The sequence below is a fragment of the Herpailurus yagouaroundi genome, unplaced genomic scaffold (genome assembly GCF_014898765.1).
Source record: "Herpailurus yagouaroundi ecotype Mexico unplaced genomic scaffold, PumYag 166, whole genome shotgun sequence".
Taxonomy (NCBI): domain Eukaryota; kingdom Metazoa; phylum Chordata; class Mammalia; order Carnivora; family Felidae; genus Herpailurus; species Herpailurus yagouaroundi.
In genome coordinates, this window is record NW_024412407.1 from 36,210,502 (window position 1) to 36,226,154 (window position 15,653).

Genomic DNA, 15,653 nt, shown 5'->3' on the forward strand with positions numbered 1-15,653 from the left:
CGACCACCTTAGGTACGGGGGCTGACAGTGCAGATAGCCTTGCCTCGTGGTCTCACACTGCAACGAAAGTGAGCTCTCTTTCTTCCTTCCTCTACCTTTAAGGGTCAGTTGCTCAGGATTTCGACTGTGCAAGGTGTTCCTCTTCCCACTTACGTATCACAGAGCCTGGCACCCACTGAGCCCATAACAGAAGCTTAATAAATACTTGTTGATTGAAAAAAAAAACAACTCTATTTGGCTAACATACATTGGACCTTCTCTGTGCCAAGCACTGTGCTGGACACTGGAAACATAAAAAACGCATCCCTCAGACTCCTGCTCCCCATGGGCTCTCGCTGAATTCATTGCCAACAGCAGGCACGTTCAATGAGTCGAAGGACGCTGTGCCTATCAGCAACACGGAAAGCTTGAGAAATGGGCTTTAGGTGACAGGCTGGCTACCAGGCGGAAAAAGAATGAGGGGAAGATTCCAGGCACTAAGCTCATTATGTGGTTTGAGAGAAGAGCAGGTCTTGGTTGGAAGCTAATACGGAGGGGGAGGTTGGAGAAGGGTTCCGGAAAGGAAGAGTGCACCGGGCCTTCCGTGATCAAGGGCTGGGTTTCATCCTGACGGGCAGCGTCGAAAAGGAACTCAAGGGACCAAATTTTAGCTGGCAAAGAATCACTGTGGGTTGGACTGGAAAGTGTAGGGCACGGAGGTAGGACGGTGAGGTGGCAGACTCCTGAAAAATCTGGGGCCGGAGGGAAGACAGCACCAGTGAGGACGGAGAAGAAAAAAACAGGGTGAGAGGGATGAGGCGTGCGGCAGGACCCCAGCTTGCCTTCCAGGCCTGAGAAGACAGAACATCTGCCTTCCAGAAGCTTAGGGACCAGGAGCCTTAAGAAGCACCAGCGGATGAATCTGTTACTGTGCCAGGGACCAGAGAAGGGCCATCACTCACGCCCCTTAGTCCTGGATGGCGTTTGTGGCAGCACTGGCTTTAGGTTGGCCTTTGAAGAATGACAGAGAGGTGACTTGGCAGAACTATTCATTTACTATCCTTCTTTTGGCTGTTCTCCCCTGTGATTCGTATCCCGGACAGTTTTATTTAGCTCTGTCTTTGTGGTGTGAGATCTTAGATGGATTCTTTTCACAGAAACCTCCACCAAGGAGAGCCACCATCTTCTCTCACATTAATCCCACTCACCAACAGCTCCTGGCAGTGTCTGACCTATGTGGGGCACAGATAAATAAATAAAAACTATAATAACGAGGCTTTGCCAGCCTAGCAAACTGATCCAGTCAGAGGATTATAAGAGACACCTGTTTTTTAACACAGCAGCTGTGAACACAGTAGAAGCATGGCATCCTAGTAACAAGAAAGAGTTCTCATTAAAATCCAATAGTAGCAGAAACTGGCACGGACCCACGTTCAGCTAGGACACCTGACTGTGAAAAGGAGTTCAACTCATATTAGATACCTAATAGGAACACTGCTTTGCTGAACTTGGAAACCTGAATGCTACTTTGCTCATGAGGAGGTGATTTACCCATCCATCGGTGTCTTCTAAGTCCTTAAAGCAGCGATTGCATACATAGGGTATTTTCATAAACGAACTGAAGCTTTCTGAAGTTTGGCTGACCAAACACCTCTTCACTTAAGCCAGTTTAAAAAACCGGAACACAGCCCAAGGTAGAATGTGGACACTTAATGTAGAAGAAAAGAAACAACATTTACAAGGATCTCTTCAGTTCATTCACCACTGAAGACACACACACACACACACACACACACACACACACACACGATCTACCAACGTATAAACACCACAGGAAAACTATTTCATAGCTCTAATATGTACACATTACCTTTTCAGACCAGACCAGGGAGATGCTCCTAGAAACAGCTTGTTAACAGCCCCTCACATTGCTGTTTAACAATCCGTTTATAGCCCATCAGAAAGCCAGCCCTCCAAGGAGATATATTTTACATCTATATGTAAGGTTTTCTTGCCACAAGGCTGGGTTTTGTGCAATCTTTCACTCTATAAGCTAGAAAACAGATTATACCGTAATTTCTGTGACTTATGATCCTGTGAGCATGCACACGAGCATGTACGCAGAGTCACAAGAACAAACGCTTAGCATAAAAGCGGAATGATGCCCAAGGAAGCATAAGCCATACCACACAGTCATGACTAGAACTAAAAATAGCATCTAAAGGCATGGTGTCTGAGACCCTCTCACTGTTCTCCTTAGCACAGGCTCATTCTAACCTCCAGTGCGCGTTCTTGCGCACGGGCCTTCAATAATTTTACCTGGGACCTCTCCCTGACCCAAAGAAGCTACTTGCTAGGCTTTGGAGTGTGGAGCCATCTTTAAATGCACTTCAATTATAATGCCATAAATGCACACACATGAAAACAAAGAATGAATGCGAACTTACAAAATTTTCCTCCAGAGCCTAACATTTGTGCCCTGGGGACACCAGGACCAGCTGAGAGACTGCCTTTCGGGCAACTGGTGTACCAGAAACTCAGAAGTGCCAAGCATGGCCAACTGCCCAATAGGCAGCCAGCTGGACAACACTTGCCTCACCCTGCTTGGGGAAGTGTGCGGCCAGAACTTCCCCAAAGTAGCATAATCTTGTCAGCACGGGCCCCACTCGGAGTCCCAAAAGGATTAAGAGAAGAGAGCCCTAATACGAGACCCCACGGAGAATCACAGACACCGATCCGGGAGCCGGGCCTGTGAAGTGAATTCTTTCCAATAATCCACTTGGCATCGAGTCTGGCAGTCCAGAAACAGGAGTGCCAAGGTAGAGTGACTGGATTTGCCCTGGGCTCTGCGGGCCATCCTAAAATAATGGACCCGACCGAATAAGAAAGTGGATGTGTTGTGAACTTACTTTCGCCTGTAACCTACATATAACTGAAGGAAGAGGCAAGAGGACTGTCTTCTCGTTCACCCACACCTCCTCCTCCATGGTAAACCTTCAAATACCACAACTGAAATGGAAATGTACACAGAAGCATCTTTCCCTTAAGTCAGACTGCTCAACACGAGAGCTAACCACAAAAGCACACATAGGCATTCCCCATGGTTTACAGAAGCTCCATTTGGCTATTTTACCAAATTTTTCGAGACAGGAGAATTCTCAGAAGAGCTAGCTCAAAGTAACGGTGACTTCTGCCCTTGGGGCCACCTCTTCCCTCCCTGCAGGAATAACTAGGCCTTTCAGCGGGTCTGCATGGCTCTAGACCTTGTTTCCTTCTTGCAGTTTTAGGGTTCTTTTCCCTCTGAGGTCTTGTCCCACAGATCTCCCCTTGCACCCAAAAGACGATCAAGAAATATCCCGCCATTGATATCAGGGCCCCCTGGTTCATTTCCTGAGGTAGGTAGTGTAGAAGAGCCTAAGTACCGGGAAGGGTGGGAGTAAGTAAGACAGATATTCTAACAGGTGCCCCACTTGGGATGTATCTGAACGCCCGGGTCCCTTTGCCCATCTCCCCGCCTATCTTGGCAACACAAAGATGATAAGATCATCACTCTGGCCTTCCTGTGCCCTCCAACATCCCCACTGGATTCCACTGTGTTCAAAAGCTACATCTGACCTACAGGGGGCTTCTGTCTGCAGAGAAATGGACCATCACCACCCAGCTCACAGTCAAAGGCATAGAGTCTCAGAGACACAAAAAAGCACAATGCAAAATTCAGAAAGTGAGCCTCTGTGTCTCCGGTTTTCGGAAGGTAAAGACTCTTTTTTATTTTAAATAATTTTTTAATGTTTACTTATTTTTGAGAGAGAGAGAGAGAGAGTGAGCAAGCAGGGGAAGGGCAGAGAGAGGGACAGAGGATCTCAAGCGGAGTTCCATGCGCTGACAGCTGAGAGCCTGATGTGGGGCTCGAACTCATGAACCGTGAGATCATGACCTGAGGCGAAGTCAGACACTTAACCAATGGAGCCACCCAACCCAAGTGCCCTGGGAGGGTAAAAACTCTTACCTTTTCGACTCATAAGGTCTCTCCTTCCACCTCATCCTAAAGTATTCAAGTCAGCAGACTAAGGGAAGGACTAAATGGCACAAAGTCAAATAAAGAGCTAGCAGTTTTCCAGGGGATCTGGGATGTAGTCAGCCACCTTGGGTCATTCAGGCCTCCTGGTCAGGGGGAAGAGGACACCCCCAGACCAAGATCCTATGTGACTCATATTTCAGTCCCAAATGACAGCTCTCCCCACCTCGTTCACCTCACTTCGAACACAGACCACATCAAAGGCACCAAGTGAGAGGGACTCCTGACCTGCTGTCCCCACCCATCACTGGCCATTAATGTCAAGACCCACGAGTGAGGAGAGCCATGGGTCTCAACAGTGCAAAGTACCAGTCATGTGACCTCATGACACAGATCTGAAACCTCCCACATCTCAGGTCAAAAGGAGGACACAGCGACTACAAAATGCACCAGGGGTCCAATCCTTCCGATTTTCCATCTCCCAAAACGAGGGTGTACCAACTCTGTGTCAGGAAGCTGGGCACAAGGACACACACGGGCCCAGAGGAAAGAGAATCCACTTCTGTCCCCTTGGGGGCCCCACCTGTGATCACAAGTCTGCCTATACGTGAAAAGACACAGCTAGACCATATGGTGAGTCAGAAGACTCTCTTATGTGGTTCTCCTCTGGCAGGAGACTCTGATTCGATGGTCAAGGACACTGTGGGAAAGACAAATGGTCTTGAAGCAACAGTGAATAACGAAGGAACTAAGGTGGAGAAAAGTCCCCTTCCCTTGGCTGAGCTCCTCAGAACAATCCAGAAAAGAGCTCAGCAAAGTCCCACCCCCCTTTCTATCAAGTCTCTGTGACATTCCCTCTTGCCCACCCCAGTGCAGATGTATTGATCTGAGTATTAATTAGTAGGCTTTGGATGACACAAACTCTAAATTGTCCCTTGACCTGGATTCTCCATCAGGGAGCCCAGCGCTGCTCTGGCCACACCCGTGGCCAGGCGGGCAGATCTGAGCCCTCCCAACGCTGTCACCAGGGCCACACCCAGACCCACACTTTCACTAGGGGACAAGGAAAGGTGTTAGAGAAATGGGCAACTTCAGAGACAAACAGGCTGTTCTTTGGGCTTCATTTTTTTTTTTTTTTTTAATTACCAGCCTGATTTGTATCTGCAGCTCCTTTCTTCCAGGAAATAGTTTAGAGTCAGCATCTCATCTTTGGTTACTGCTTCCTCACATATAGGGGATGTCAGTGGAGCAGGGGTTACTGCCTGTTACACAGATAAGTCTCCAGAAAGATAAAGTTACATGGCCCGTCATAACCCACTGGGGAGGGGACAAGGCAGCTGAGAAGAAAATATCCAGCTTTCACTTGTGTTTTCCAAGGAAGAGTGCAGAGGAACGGTTTCTTTCCAAACCTATGCTCTTTTTCCAATAGCCCGAAAGCACCCATGCCCGCCGCGTGGGGTCAGCAGACAAGGAGCCAACATTCTCCCCACTGTGCCTCAAAAAGGGTCATTCATTTCATCTTGTCATTGAACGTGGACACGCAGAGGAAAACTCAGGAAAGCATTTCAAGTCCACGGCAAAGAGAACACAGCTGCTGAAAACAGATACGTCGGTCCCTGAACGTCTAAAAACAAAGGCTCCCTCATGGCCCAAAGTAACAAATTTGGCTTTCTCAGACTCTTCTGTATAAACTTCCACCAAGAGCCATATATACTCCCGGCTCTTGAAACTGGAAATTCACCACCCCGCAGCAAACAGTGTCTGCTCTGTGGTCAGACAGACGTGGAACTGCCTGTTCAACAAAAGCAGACTAAAGAACCGATGCCCTCGTTCAAGTCTCGCCCCAGCCGCAAATAATAAGCAACTGTGTGAACCAGCGGATCCCTGAGTAGGTTCAAATACTTGAGTGCTGAGTAATAATGCTAGTTAGAGTCATTGCACAGTACTTCCAGGCTTAGGGTTGTTTTTTTTTTTTTTCCTTTTCTTTTTATCTTTGAAACTTATTCAGAACCGTACTAGCCATTCCCTCAAAACTTTACTGGAAGATGCCAAAGGCCTTGGTTATTATCATGTAACCGCAGCTGGCTCATCTGTCCTATTGTCAAGGCTTGCATTCAATTAAAGTTAAACTATGAGCTTTGCTCAACCAGGACTCAGTGACCCCAGCCCTAGGAGAAACCAGTGGGACAGTGGCAAGGACGCTGGCTGGGAGTCGGCCAACTGGGGAGACCTAGATCTTTGGTTCTGGAAGGTGCCACCTACCAGCCACGTGAGCAAACCGTCAACATCTCTGGCCGCTGCACCAACTGTATCACGTAGGCACGCTCTAGAAAATCTCTAGCTCCTTCCAGATCTAGATATTGTGGAGGATACATAAAGGGAGAGAGAACTACCTTTTTTTTTTCTTTAACAAAGTAAGTTGCTGCATTATGAAATTGACATATCCCAAGAGACATGTATCTTTATTAGCACTTCAGATGAGTTCACAGGTTGAAGATGAAGATTAATAAATTCAAGTTCAAGGACCAGGATTCACACTCCTGTCGGTCCACTCCCGTGTCTGTGGTCTTCCCCGAGAAGGACTCGGCGGTAAGGCAATGACTGGCCCCCTCTTCCCAGCAACTTACAATCCTCTTAAGGGAAATCGACTTTATAGATGAGAACCAAAGAACACCAGACAGAATAAAATGCGAATCAAAATCTGAAGTAGAGGTGACTGGAACTACACTGTGGCGACACTTACATCATTGTGCACGCTCACCCTTAGTGCTCGTGCTGGCGGGGTGATGCGTCCTTTTCAGGTCATTCAGGAAATGAGATCGTTTTCCGTATGTCTGACTCCCACACACAAAGGGAAAATACCCCCAAGGAGTACACAGGTCTGGTGAGCATACAGATTTATTGGATAGCTCCTTCCTGTCTTCACTGGGGACTAACATATTTTTCGTAAGTCATTCATCCCGATAACTGAAGCGTAGCCTTTTAAAACTTCACATTATTTTTATGCCAAACATTTTTGTTGGATAGCTTTCCAAAATGCATTACATTTTCTCACTTCCTAAATCTCATAACTTAAAGCTTGTCTTTAACTTGGAAGTCATAATTATGATCATTAATATCATCAGTCATTGTGGGGTGCCATACAAATGGGTTTAACTCTATAGGAGTCCTTGTGATAAAGCTCCACTTTCTGAATTCATGTCTGCTCTGTATCACTTTTCCCCAGCCAGTGTTAGAGGGACATGGCCCGAGGACAGAACACCTGATTCTGACTCTGGCTCAGGTACAATGCACAATGTGATCTCAGGCATGCTATTTAAATGCCAAAGGACTCAGGGGTGCCTGGGTGGCTGAGTCGGTTAACCGTACAACTTTGGCTCAGATCATGATCTCACAGTTGGTGGGTTCAAGCCCCACGTCAGGCTCTGTGCTGACAGCTCGGAGCCTGGAGCCTGCTTCGGATTCTGTGTCTCCCTCTCTCTCTGCCTCTCCCCTGCCTGTGCTCTGTCTCAATAAAATATTAATAAATTAATAAATAAATGCCAACGGACTCAGTTTCCTCATCTGTTTCATGAGAAATTTGGCTTGGGCGCTCTTAGATTCCTTCTTATTACCTCCACACATCTCTCTCTCTGCTTCCTTCCCCACATCTGCTCTGTAGACAGGCTTTGTTAGAGCCATTCAAATCCAAAATGTTGTGAAGTCAGATGGCCAAAATCCTCTCTTCACTCAAGTAAAATAAACCAGGCCAGTGTGGTCAGGCTATCAGGAAAGAGGGAGGGGGGAAAAAAAGATGATTCCTTTGGTGGTAGGCGATAATCAGGGAATATCCGAAAAGCTCTCAAACAGATTTCTAGAAATCAAACAGTATTGAGGATGTACATGAGGGATGGGTTAAAGAAAAAGTTTACGTTGATCGATGGTATAAAGAGTTTCGAGGGAGGGAAAAAAAAAAAAAAAAAAGCTGTAGAAGGAAAAGAGACTGACCAGAGAGTAACGCAGACAAAGGCATCCAACCCAGAGGCTGGACAGGATGAGAGGACACTGCACAGCCTGTCGCCCACATTCAGGCGAAATTAGGTGCCAGGGGAAAGAAGAAAAAGGCAGAGAGGGAAAAGAAAGGTTTCTGACAACATAAAGGGCCCAAAATGAAACCCGTCAAAAGACAAAACATCGCTAGAGAATACCAGAGATTGGAATAAAAATGGAAGATCTGGACATTGATTCGAAGATGGTTTGCACAGTGTGGCCATCTAGCTCTCCACACCGTGAGAGGAACAGTGAGGAGAAATCCACCTTCGGGGAACCCGGAATGGGAAGGGAACTTGGGGCCTCATAAACATCTCTGCAGCCCCATTCTTGCCCTTCATCCCAGCTCATGGGAGCCTCCACCATCCCCCGTCACTCTCGATTTCCTACTTCTCTTCATAAAGATGGCCGCACCCAAGAACAGTCATGGAAAATGCTTTGGAACTATAGGCCCTAGCTTTACCACCTATGGCAGGTGAGCTCTTGGACCAATCCATGGCTTAAACACTCCGGGCTTCAGAATCTTTCAGAATCTTTCTTCAGAATCTTTCAGAATCTCTCTCCTCGAGAGAGTTGTGAAGAGTAAGCAAAATAATGTAGGTAAAGCCCTTAGCACACAGACCAGCACACAGGGGTATTCCATACACGACATTGGTGGTGGTGGTGGTGGTGGTGATGAAGGAGGAGGAAGGGGAGAAAAGGTAGGAGCAATGACCACTAAAACAGCTGACAGACACCTTTAATCACAGAATTGGGAAAGCTCCAAAATGCAAGTGTTCCCCAGTTTTCCATAAGCATAGTCCACAGGACCCAGACGCGGCCATGGTCATCTGGGAGTCCACGCTTACCAAACTCGGGCTAATGCCTTCCTCACTCAACACCCCCGCCATCCTCCCACAGTCTGAAAATTCCAGCTCATTTCGACAAAGACCAGATGAACTGTACATTTTCACTACCTCAGAAGAAAGGCTTATCAGGCAAATGATGTATTTGTGGTACCATTTCGACACTGAAAGAACAGTTTCGAGCACACAGTAGCACTCATTTCTAACCAACAGGTGATGTGGAACACACGTCAGTTTTGCCTATTCGCTGGGGCTCATCCTGAGACGCCCCAGTGAACAACACGTTATCAGTCTGGTTCCTGTATGTTGAGAAATAAATAAGAATGTGTTTTCTCTTCAATGGGCCATAATCCCAACTTCTTGCTAATTCAGCCTACTCTTCCACTCCCCAAATACTAGGTGTGGCGGGGATTAGTTTTTCAGCGGGGCCCCTTTTGGCCTGGGAACCCTGAGTGTACTCACATTCATTCTCGGCAACAAATACACACAGAGATTGGTTTCTGACACACATCTAACAACGAATACGGCAGGGCCAGACTCTGCCTGAAAACGAACACCAGCGCTTTTTCTAAAGTCACAGCCACAGAGAAAAATATGCCATTTGTAAACCCCCACACCCTCGGGGGCTTCATTTAACACTGCGCTGCTTAGCTGGGAGAACCACACCAAAGGGCAACTTTTCACAGTTGGTAATAAAATGAAACGGCTCTTCCCGTTCGTCCCAATAACCCCATGCCTCCTTGCCCCTCTACCTTCCTTGGCGTGAGTGCACGCAGCTCAAGTCAGATTTACAGAATTTCTTTGGGTTCTCTGGTAGCCACATCAGGGGTACCTCTTCCCTTGACTGACCTATGTGAAGGAAGGAAGCTACTTTTCTAGGACCAACTGCCATGCTTTTAGCTCATACTGTGTGAAACAGGAAGCTTACTACACCTCAACTGAGGTATAAGTTTGGCCACCCCTAGATAAAAGAGCCTATGGCCCACCCAAGGTTTCCTCAGAAAAGGGCGCTTTTCATAACAGGCCCAGTTCCCTCAGCCCAGCACAGAAGTACCAGACTTCTCACACACTGTAAACAAAAAAAAAAAAAAAAAGTGTTGCTGTATTCCATGCGTCCCATCTTTGGGCATACATCCAAAGGGCTTAAAGCAGGATCTCGGGGGGCGCCTGGGTGGCTCAGTCGGTTAAGCGTCCGACTTCAGTTCAGGTCACGATCTCACGGTCCGTAGGTTCGAGCCCCACGTCGGGCTCTGTGCTGACTGCTCAGAGCCTGGAGCCTGTTTCGGATTCTGTGTCTCCCTCTCTCTCTGACCCTCCCCCATTCGTGCTCTGTCTCTCTCTGTCTCAAAAATAAATAAATGTTAAAAAAAAAAAAATTAAAAAGCAGGATCTCGAAGACATAACTGCACATCTAAGTTCATTGCAGCTTGATGCACAACAGCCAGGAGACAGAAGCAACCGAAATCTCCATCAGCGGGTGAGCGGGTAAAGGAAACGTGGCATACACATAAAATGGAATATTACGCAGCCTTAAAACAAGAAGGAAATCCCATGCCCGCTACGGTATGATGTGGATGAGCCTCAAAGGCATTACCTGCTACGGTACGACATGGATGAGCCTCAAAGACATTACGATAAGCAAAATGACAGTCTAGGATTCCACTTCCACAGAGCACTAAAGTAGTCGAAATCATAGAAACAGAAAACAGATAGGTGGTTACCAAGGGCTGGGAGGAGGGGAGAGGGATGCAGGGTTTAGTTCGTGTTTAGTGGGTACAGAGTTTCCGAGCCGCGAGACGAAAAAGTTCCAGAGATCTGTTGCACAACCATGTGAATATACTTAGCACTACTGAACTGGACGCTTAAACACGGGTAAGACAGTAAACGGAACATCGTGCGTGTCTTACAATTAAAAAAAAAAAAAAAAGTTGGTGCTGCAAACAGTGGTGCAAATACAAGTCTGTCAAGTCCCTCTTCCCTGATCCCCAACTCCTACTCCTTCCTCTTCTCACGTCTAACAATACACCCTCTGGGCCCAGGGCTTCCCCCCCACACGCATCTTCCTTGGCACATACCTCCGTGCCCTCATACCAGCTGGCTTGGGATTAAAATGGACCAAGCTAGGAAGTGCCGGGGAGAGTGCAGCCTATTGTATCGAATGTCCTTGGCCTTTTATAGGGATGCACCATGAACCCAGCAAATGCAAGGCAGGGGCCTGAGAACACGGCCTGCGCTGCTCTCAACCTGGCTCGGTCACCAATTAGCTAAAGCCAAGCCACTGCGTTCTCTGGAGCCCCTCCCTATGAAAATAAGAGGCTGGCCCAAGTGATCTCTAAGGTCTTCCAGCTCTGAAAGCCTGAACGTTCCCCGATTCAATTGTCCGAGAGACTAGGGGAAACTTAGAAGCCTGCGAATCTGAGCCTAACGTGATTCTAAGGTATTTCTTCAGGCCCTTTTATGATCTTTTACTCAATTCCTTTGTCTGTTTAGACACAAACGTTTTTGTTTAACCTTACCAAAATGATAAAAATAGTATTATTATACCAAAATTCTACTGATAATCATTTTTGGACCGACACCCAGAGAGTGTCGTAGGCCTCCCTGAGAGAGCAGTGTGTCTCTATTAAATACTTGACGCAAGCTAATGGATGCAGGTGTTAAGTCAGCCTTTGGTACACAGGGACAAACAGAAGAAAGGGCAATGACCTCCTCCCATGCCTCACTTCAAATCAGCAAACATTACTGAGAAACATGTCTATGCCAGGTGCCAAGCTAGGTAGCAGGATACAAAGACAATGATCGCTAAACCCAAGGAGCTCAGAGTCCGGTAGGGGAAACCTGGACTCACTCACTCTATCTATCTATCTATCTATCTATCTATCTATCTATCTATCTATCCATCCATCCATCCATCCATCCATCTATCCATCCATCCATCCAAGTTAGTAGCAAAAAAAAAGAAAAAGGATTTCTTTCTGCCAAGAAAGCCAACCATATTGGAGAGTAGAGACAAGTAGGGAGGCAGTGAAAAGGGGAAGAGGAAGTTATACCACTAGTTTTGGTAACCTGGATGGCCCTCACGACTAAAACAGCCTACCAAGACATGAAGGACTATGTCTGCTGGGCCATAGCCACGTTCCACAGCAAGCTGGCTGAACTTAACACTGAACAGGTGATTTGAAGGTGAAGGCTGATGATGGAAAAGACAGCCTCTTCCTTCCTTCCTCCCATGACCGGTGCAGTCAGCCACACAATCCTCTGAAAAAAAGTTATTTGACTTTTTATATAGTTAGTTGCCCCGTCCTTACATTTGAACAATCCCAATGATCAGGAAGGGAAGCATTTAAACTCTTGGACCAGAGTGTCACTCCACGCTTGGGGCAGCTCAGTGCAGAGAAACGGTGGGTGCTCCGCCGACAGTCTGGGTGACCTTGGGCTAGTCAACCTGTCTTCTCCTGTACAATGCGCATCTGAAAGTCACCTCCCTATGTGACGGAAAGATGCCTATAAAACGCCAAAGAAATATAAAAGCGCTTTATCGGGCATCCAATGTCACCCACTGCCACACAAGTGATACATACAAAGGTGTCGCTGATTGACTGATTCAAAAACTTTCACCTTAGAAATTGCACCCAAATGGTACACTGGTCTTTTCTAGTAGAACAGACACTACTCAGAAGTAAACTAAGCACTTCCCTCCGTGGCTGCCTCTGTGTGCCATCACACCAGCTGCCGAGTTTACCGCTTGCTGACCAGCTGCTTGTAAGGAACAGGAGCAAGGGAGGAAGGTTTCAGGAGTGGAGTGGACGAGTAAGGGAAATCTCTCCACCTAGAGCCACGCTTCCGTGTCACATGTCTTCAATCCATCAGATTCATCAGGTCATCCTTGACAGCTCTGACATTCCTTCTCTGCTCCGCAGAAAAGTTTATTGTTTACTGGGCTCTAAAAGCAATCCCGGTACTTGCTTGCGGGTTGCCAGCAAACATTTTTGATTATGCAGTCACTGTACCACATCCCAAGGACTAAATGAAACACTGCACACATCACCAGAACATTTTCAGATGACCCGGAATAATCCCCAGGCCTTGATCTGCAGCACTTATTATTGGAACACAGCAAATTAAGCAAACTCCTTGGAAAAAATACACCTCACCTATGTGCACCTAAACATATGCACAGTCTCAGCAAACAGAACAGTCATAATCTGGCTCCGTGAAGAACCATCCAAATAAAAGTGATACTTCATTACTAGTGGAGAACATTCAATCTAGCTCAATTACACGGAAATACAAAGTCACGAAAAGAGGCACCTAAAAAAAAAAAAAAAAAAAAAAGCAAACAAACTGAGGGTAAGCAATAAGGGAAGAAATTTTTATGTCACATTTAAGACGGTATTTTGTCTGGGTTTGGGACTGGTTCTGCATGTCTGAGCAAGGAAAGGGCTGTTGTACTCTTCCCACTGGAGTACAACGGAACCAGCCACTCAGTAGGAGTTTTCTGATTTATGCACGCACATAAATCAGCCCATGAGAACGGTGGGGATATGCGGTCCCTTTAAAAGAAGTATCAAGACTGGGGCGCCTGGGTGGCGCAGTCGGTTAAGCGTCCGACTTCAGCTCAGGTCACGATCTCGCGGTCCGTGAGTTCGAGCCCCGCGTCAGGCTCTGGCCGGATGGCTCGGAGCCTGGAGCCTGTTTCCGATTCTGTGTCTCCCTCTCTCTCTGCCCCTTCCCCGTTCATGCTCTGTCTCTCTCTGTCCCAAAAATAAATAAACATGGAAAAAAAAATTTTTTTAAAGAAGTATCAAGAAAAGTCACAGAAAGGATAGCTTTTTGTTGCGGTCACCCGAAAATGAGGACCCTGTAGCTGGTCGGGTTTTCCTGATGCCAGAGTGACTGCCATCGAATTAAATACAATTTACTGATTTAATCCCTATTATGCAGTTCCCTGTTTGTGTTGTGAAGCGTCCAAACAGATGATCCATACCGTGCTCACTGTAGAATCTAATTTATACAGCAAAAGAAACTAGTTTTGAAGTATACAAGTAGCTTAAATTATTTACGGGGACACCCCCTTCACCACAGATGTACGGATAACCCCAGGTATACACAAACACAAAAGTTCCACTGGGCATTCCTGTGAGGCAAAAACAAAGAGACCCAACCCACTTTTTAAGTTCACATTAGCCCTATCTTAAAATCCAGGAAAACCTCACCTGATAAGAAACACTAAAGTCTGAGTATGATTATGAAAACCTAGCAAGCAAATATAATAAAATACTGTTTCCTTTAAACAGACCCTAATGGAAAAGCCATGTTAAAACAGGAAAGGTTTCTCTAATTCCCCACAGATGAGGAAAACAGGTTATTTGTTCATTGTTTCTGCAGTGTCCACTCAATGAGCACATATTAAACGGCCCAAGCCTAAAAACAAACAAACTTCGGTGGCTTCAGCCTCCGGCAGAAGCAGAAGGCTCTTCCACCTGGGGGATGGATGGAATCGTGAAATAAATAAAGTGTTCAATAAATGCGGCGACAGGAAAAATAATTGGGGGAAATGGACAAATCATCTTGCCTCCTCACGGTGGCAAACTTTACAACTTTTTAGAAGCAACAAACCACAGCACCACCGGCTCTATAGATATCGATACATACACATGTACGTATACTGGAACCAAACACCGTGTTTGCAAACATCCACCATCCTGCATTTACAATGCTGCAAAACACCACCAGAAAGCCGGGAGATTTCTACTCTCAGATACCCTCCCCGCACTGTCAAACAGGGAAGGTCACTTTGCCTGGTCACTCAGATAATGCATCACAGGAGTTTTCTACTTTGGGATTACTCAACTCTCCGATGCATCGGAGTACAATAACCACTCGGCAACTTTAATTACCTTGGTTTAAAAAAGAAAGAACGAAATTCATTGTGCAAATGCCCAGGAAAAGCTGACACCAGGGCTGTCTTTCCGACAGTGCTTGAAATTACAATCAGAGGAGGGGGGAAAAAATCCAGTCTGATCTGACCCCGGGAGTCCTTTAAGGGAAAAAAAAAAAAAAAAAAAGTTCTTCAGCTCCCGTCGGAGATGCAGTCACTTTTTTTTTTTCCTAAGGAGACCACCCCTCCGGAACAAAAGTTACATTTCAGTCACATGTTGGCAGTAGGAGTAGGAGCAGGTTTGTTGTTGTTTTGTTTTTGTTTTTGTTTTTTTTACAAAAGCGCACTAATACGGGGGGTGTCTTACAGGTCTAGAGACCACTCGGGTTCCTCCTGCCCAATTGTGACGGGCATTTAATTGTCAAAAAGAAAGGGGGTGGGCTGGGGGGGGGGGGGCGAGGCGCCGAGATGGGGCTCGGCGGGGGGAGCAGCAAGGTTACACGAAAGGGTACAGCCGCCGCCGAGAGCTGCATCTCCTTCCCCGGAGCCCCAAATAATTCACTGCAACCGAGGCAACTGCAACAGCCCTCTCGGAAGAGCCCAGCACTACTGCCCCGGCCGGTGCAGCTCAAGGTTTCCGAGCACGCAGAGGGAGGGGGAGAAGATCTTTACCTTAATGCTACACTGAGCAGGAGTCTCAGACATGTCTCACAGCGAGAGAGATCAGGAAGTTCTCAGTTTTTTTCCACTTTCCTTTCCTCTCCCCAACCCAGAAGCGCTCCACGGCCAGCCGGACGCGGTCATTTAAGAAGTTTCTTGCAGCATCTCTCCCGGCAGCCGCCCCGGGGGTCTGCGAGCGCGCGGGGCGGGGCGGCCGGCGGAGTTGGGTGCGCGGGGCGGCGGG

The 15,653-nt window shown here is 47.0% G+C and overlaps 1 protein-coding gene across 2 annotated transcripts in view; it reads right to left on the minus strand.

The window, feature by feature from the left end:
• Positions 1-15,647, minus strand: part of ETV6 (ETS variant transcription factor 6) — a 260,671-nt gene extending 245,024 nt beyond the window's left edge. For both annotated transcript variants that reach the window (XM_040488909.1, XM_040488908.1), the window contains exon 1: positions 15,422-15,647. In XM_040488909.1, the coding sequence (XP_040344843.1) occupies positions 15,422-15,454 (33 nt within the window). In that variant the 5' untranslated portion in view covers positions 15,455-15,647. The remainder of the gene's footprint in view (positions 1-15,421) is intronic.
• Positions 15,648-15,653: the final 6 nt, after the last annotated feature.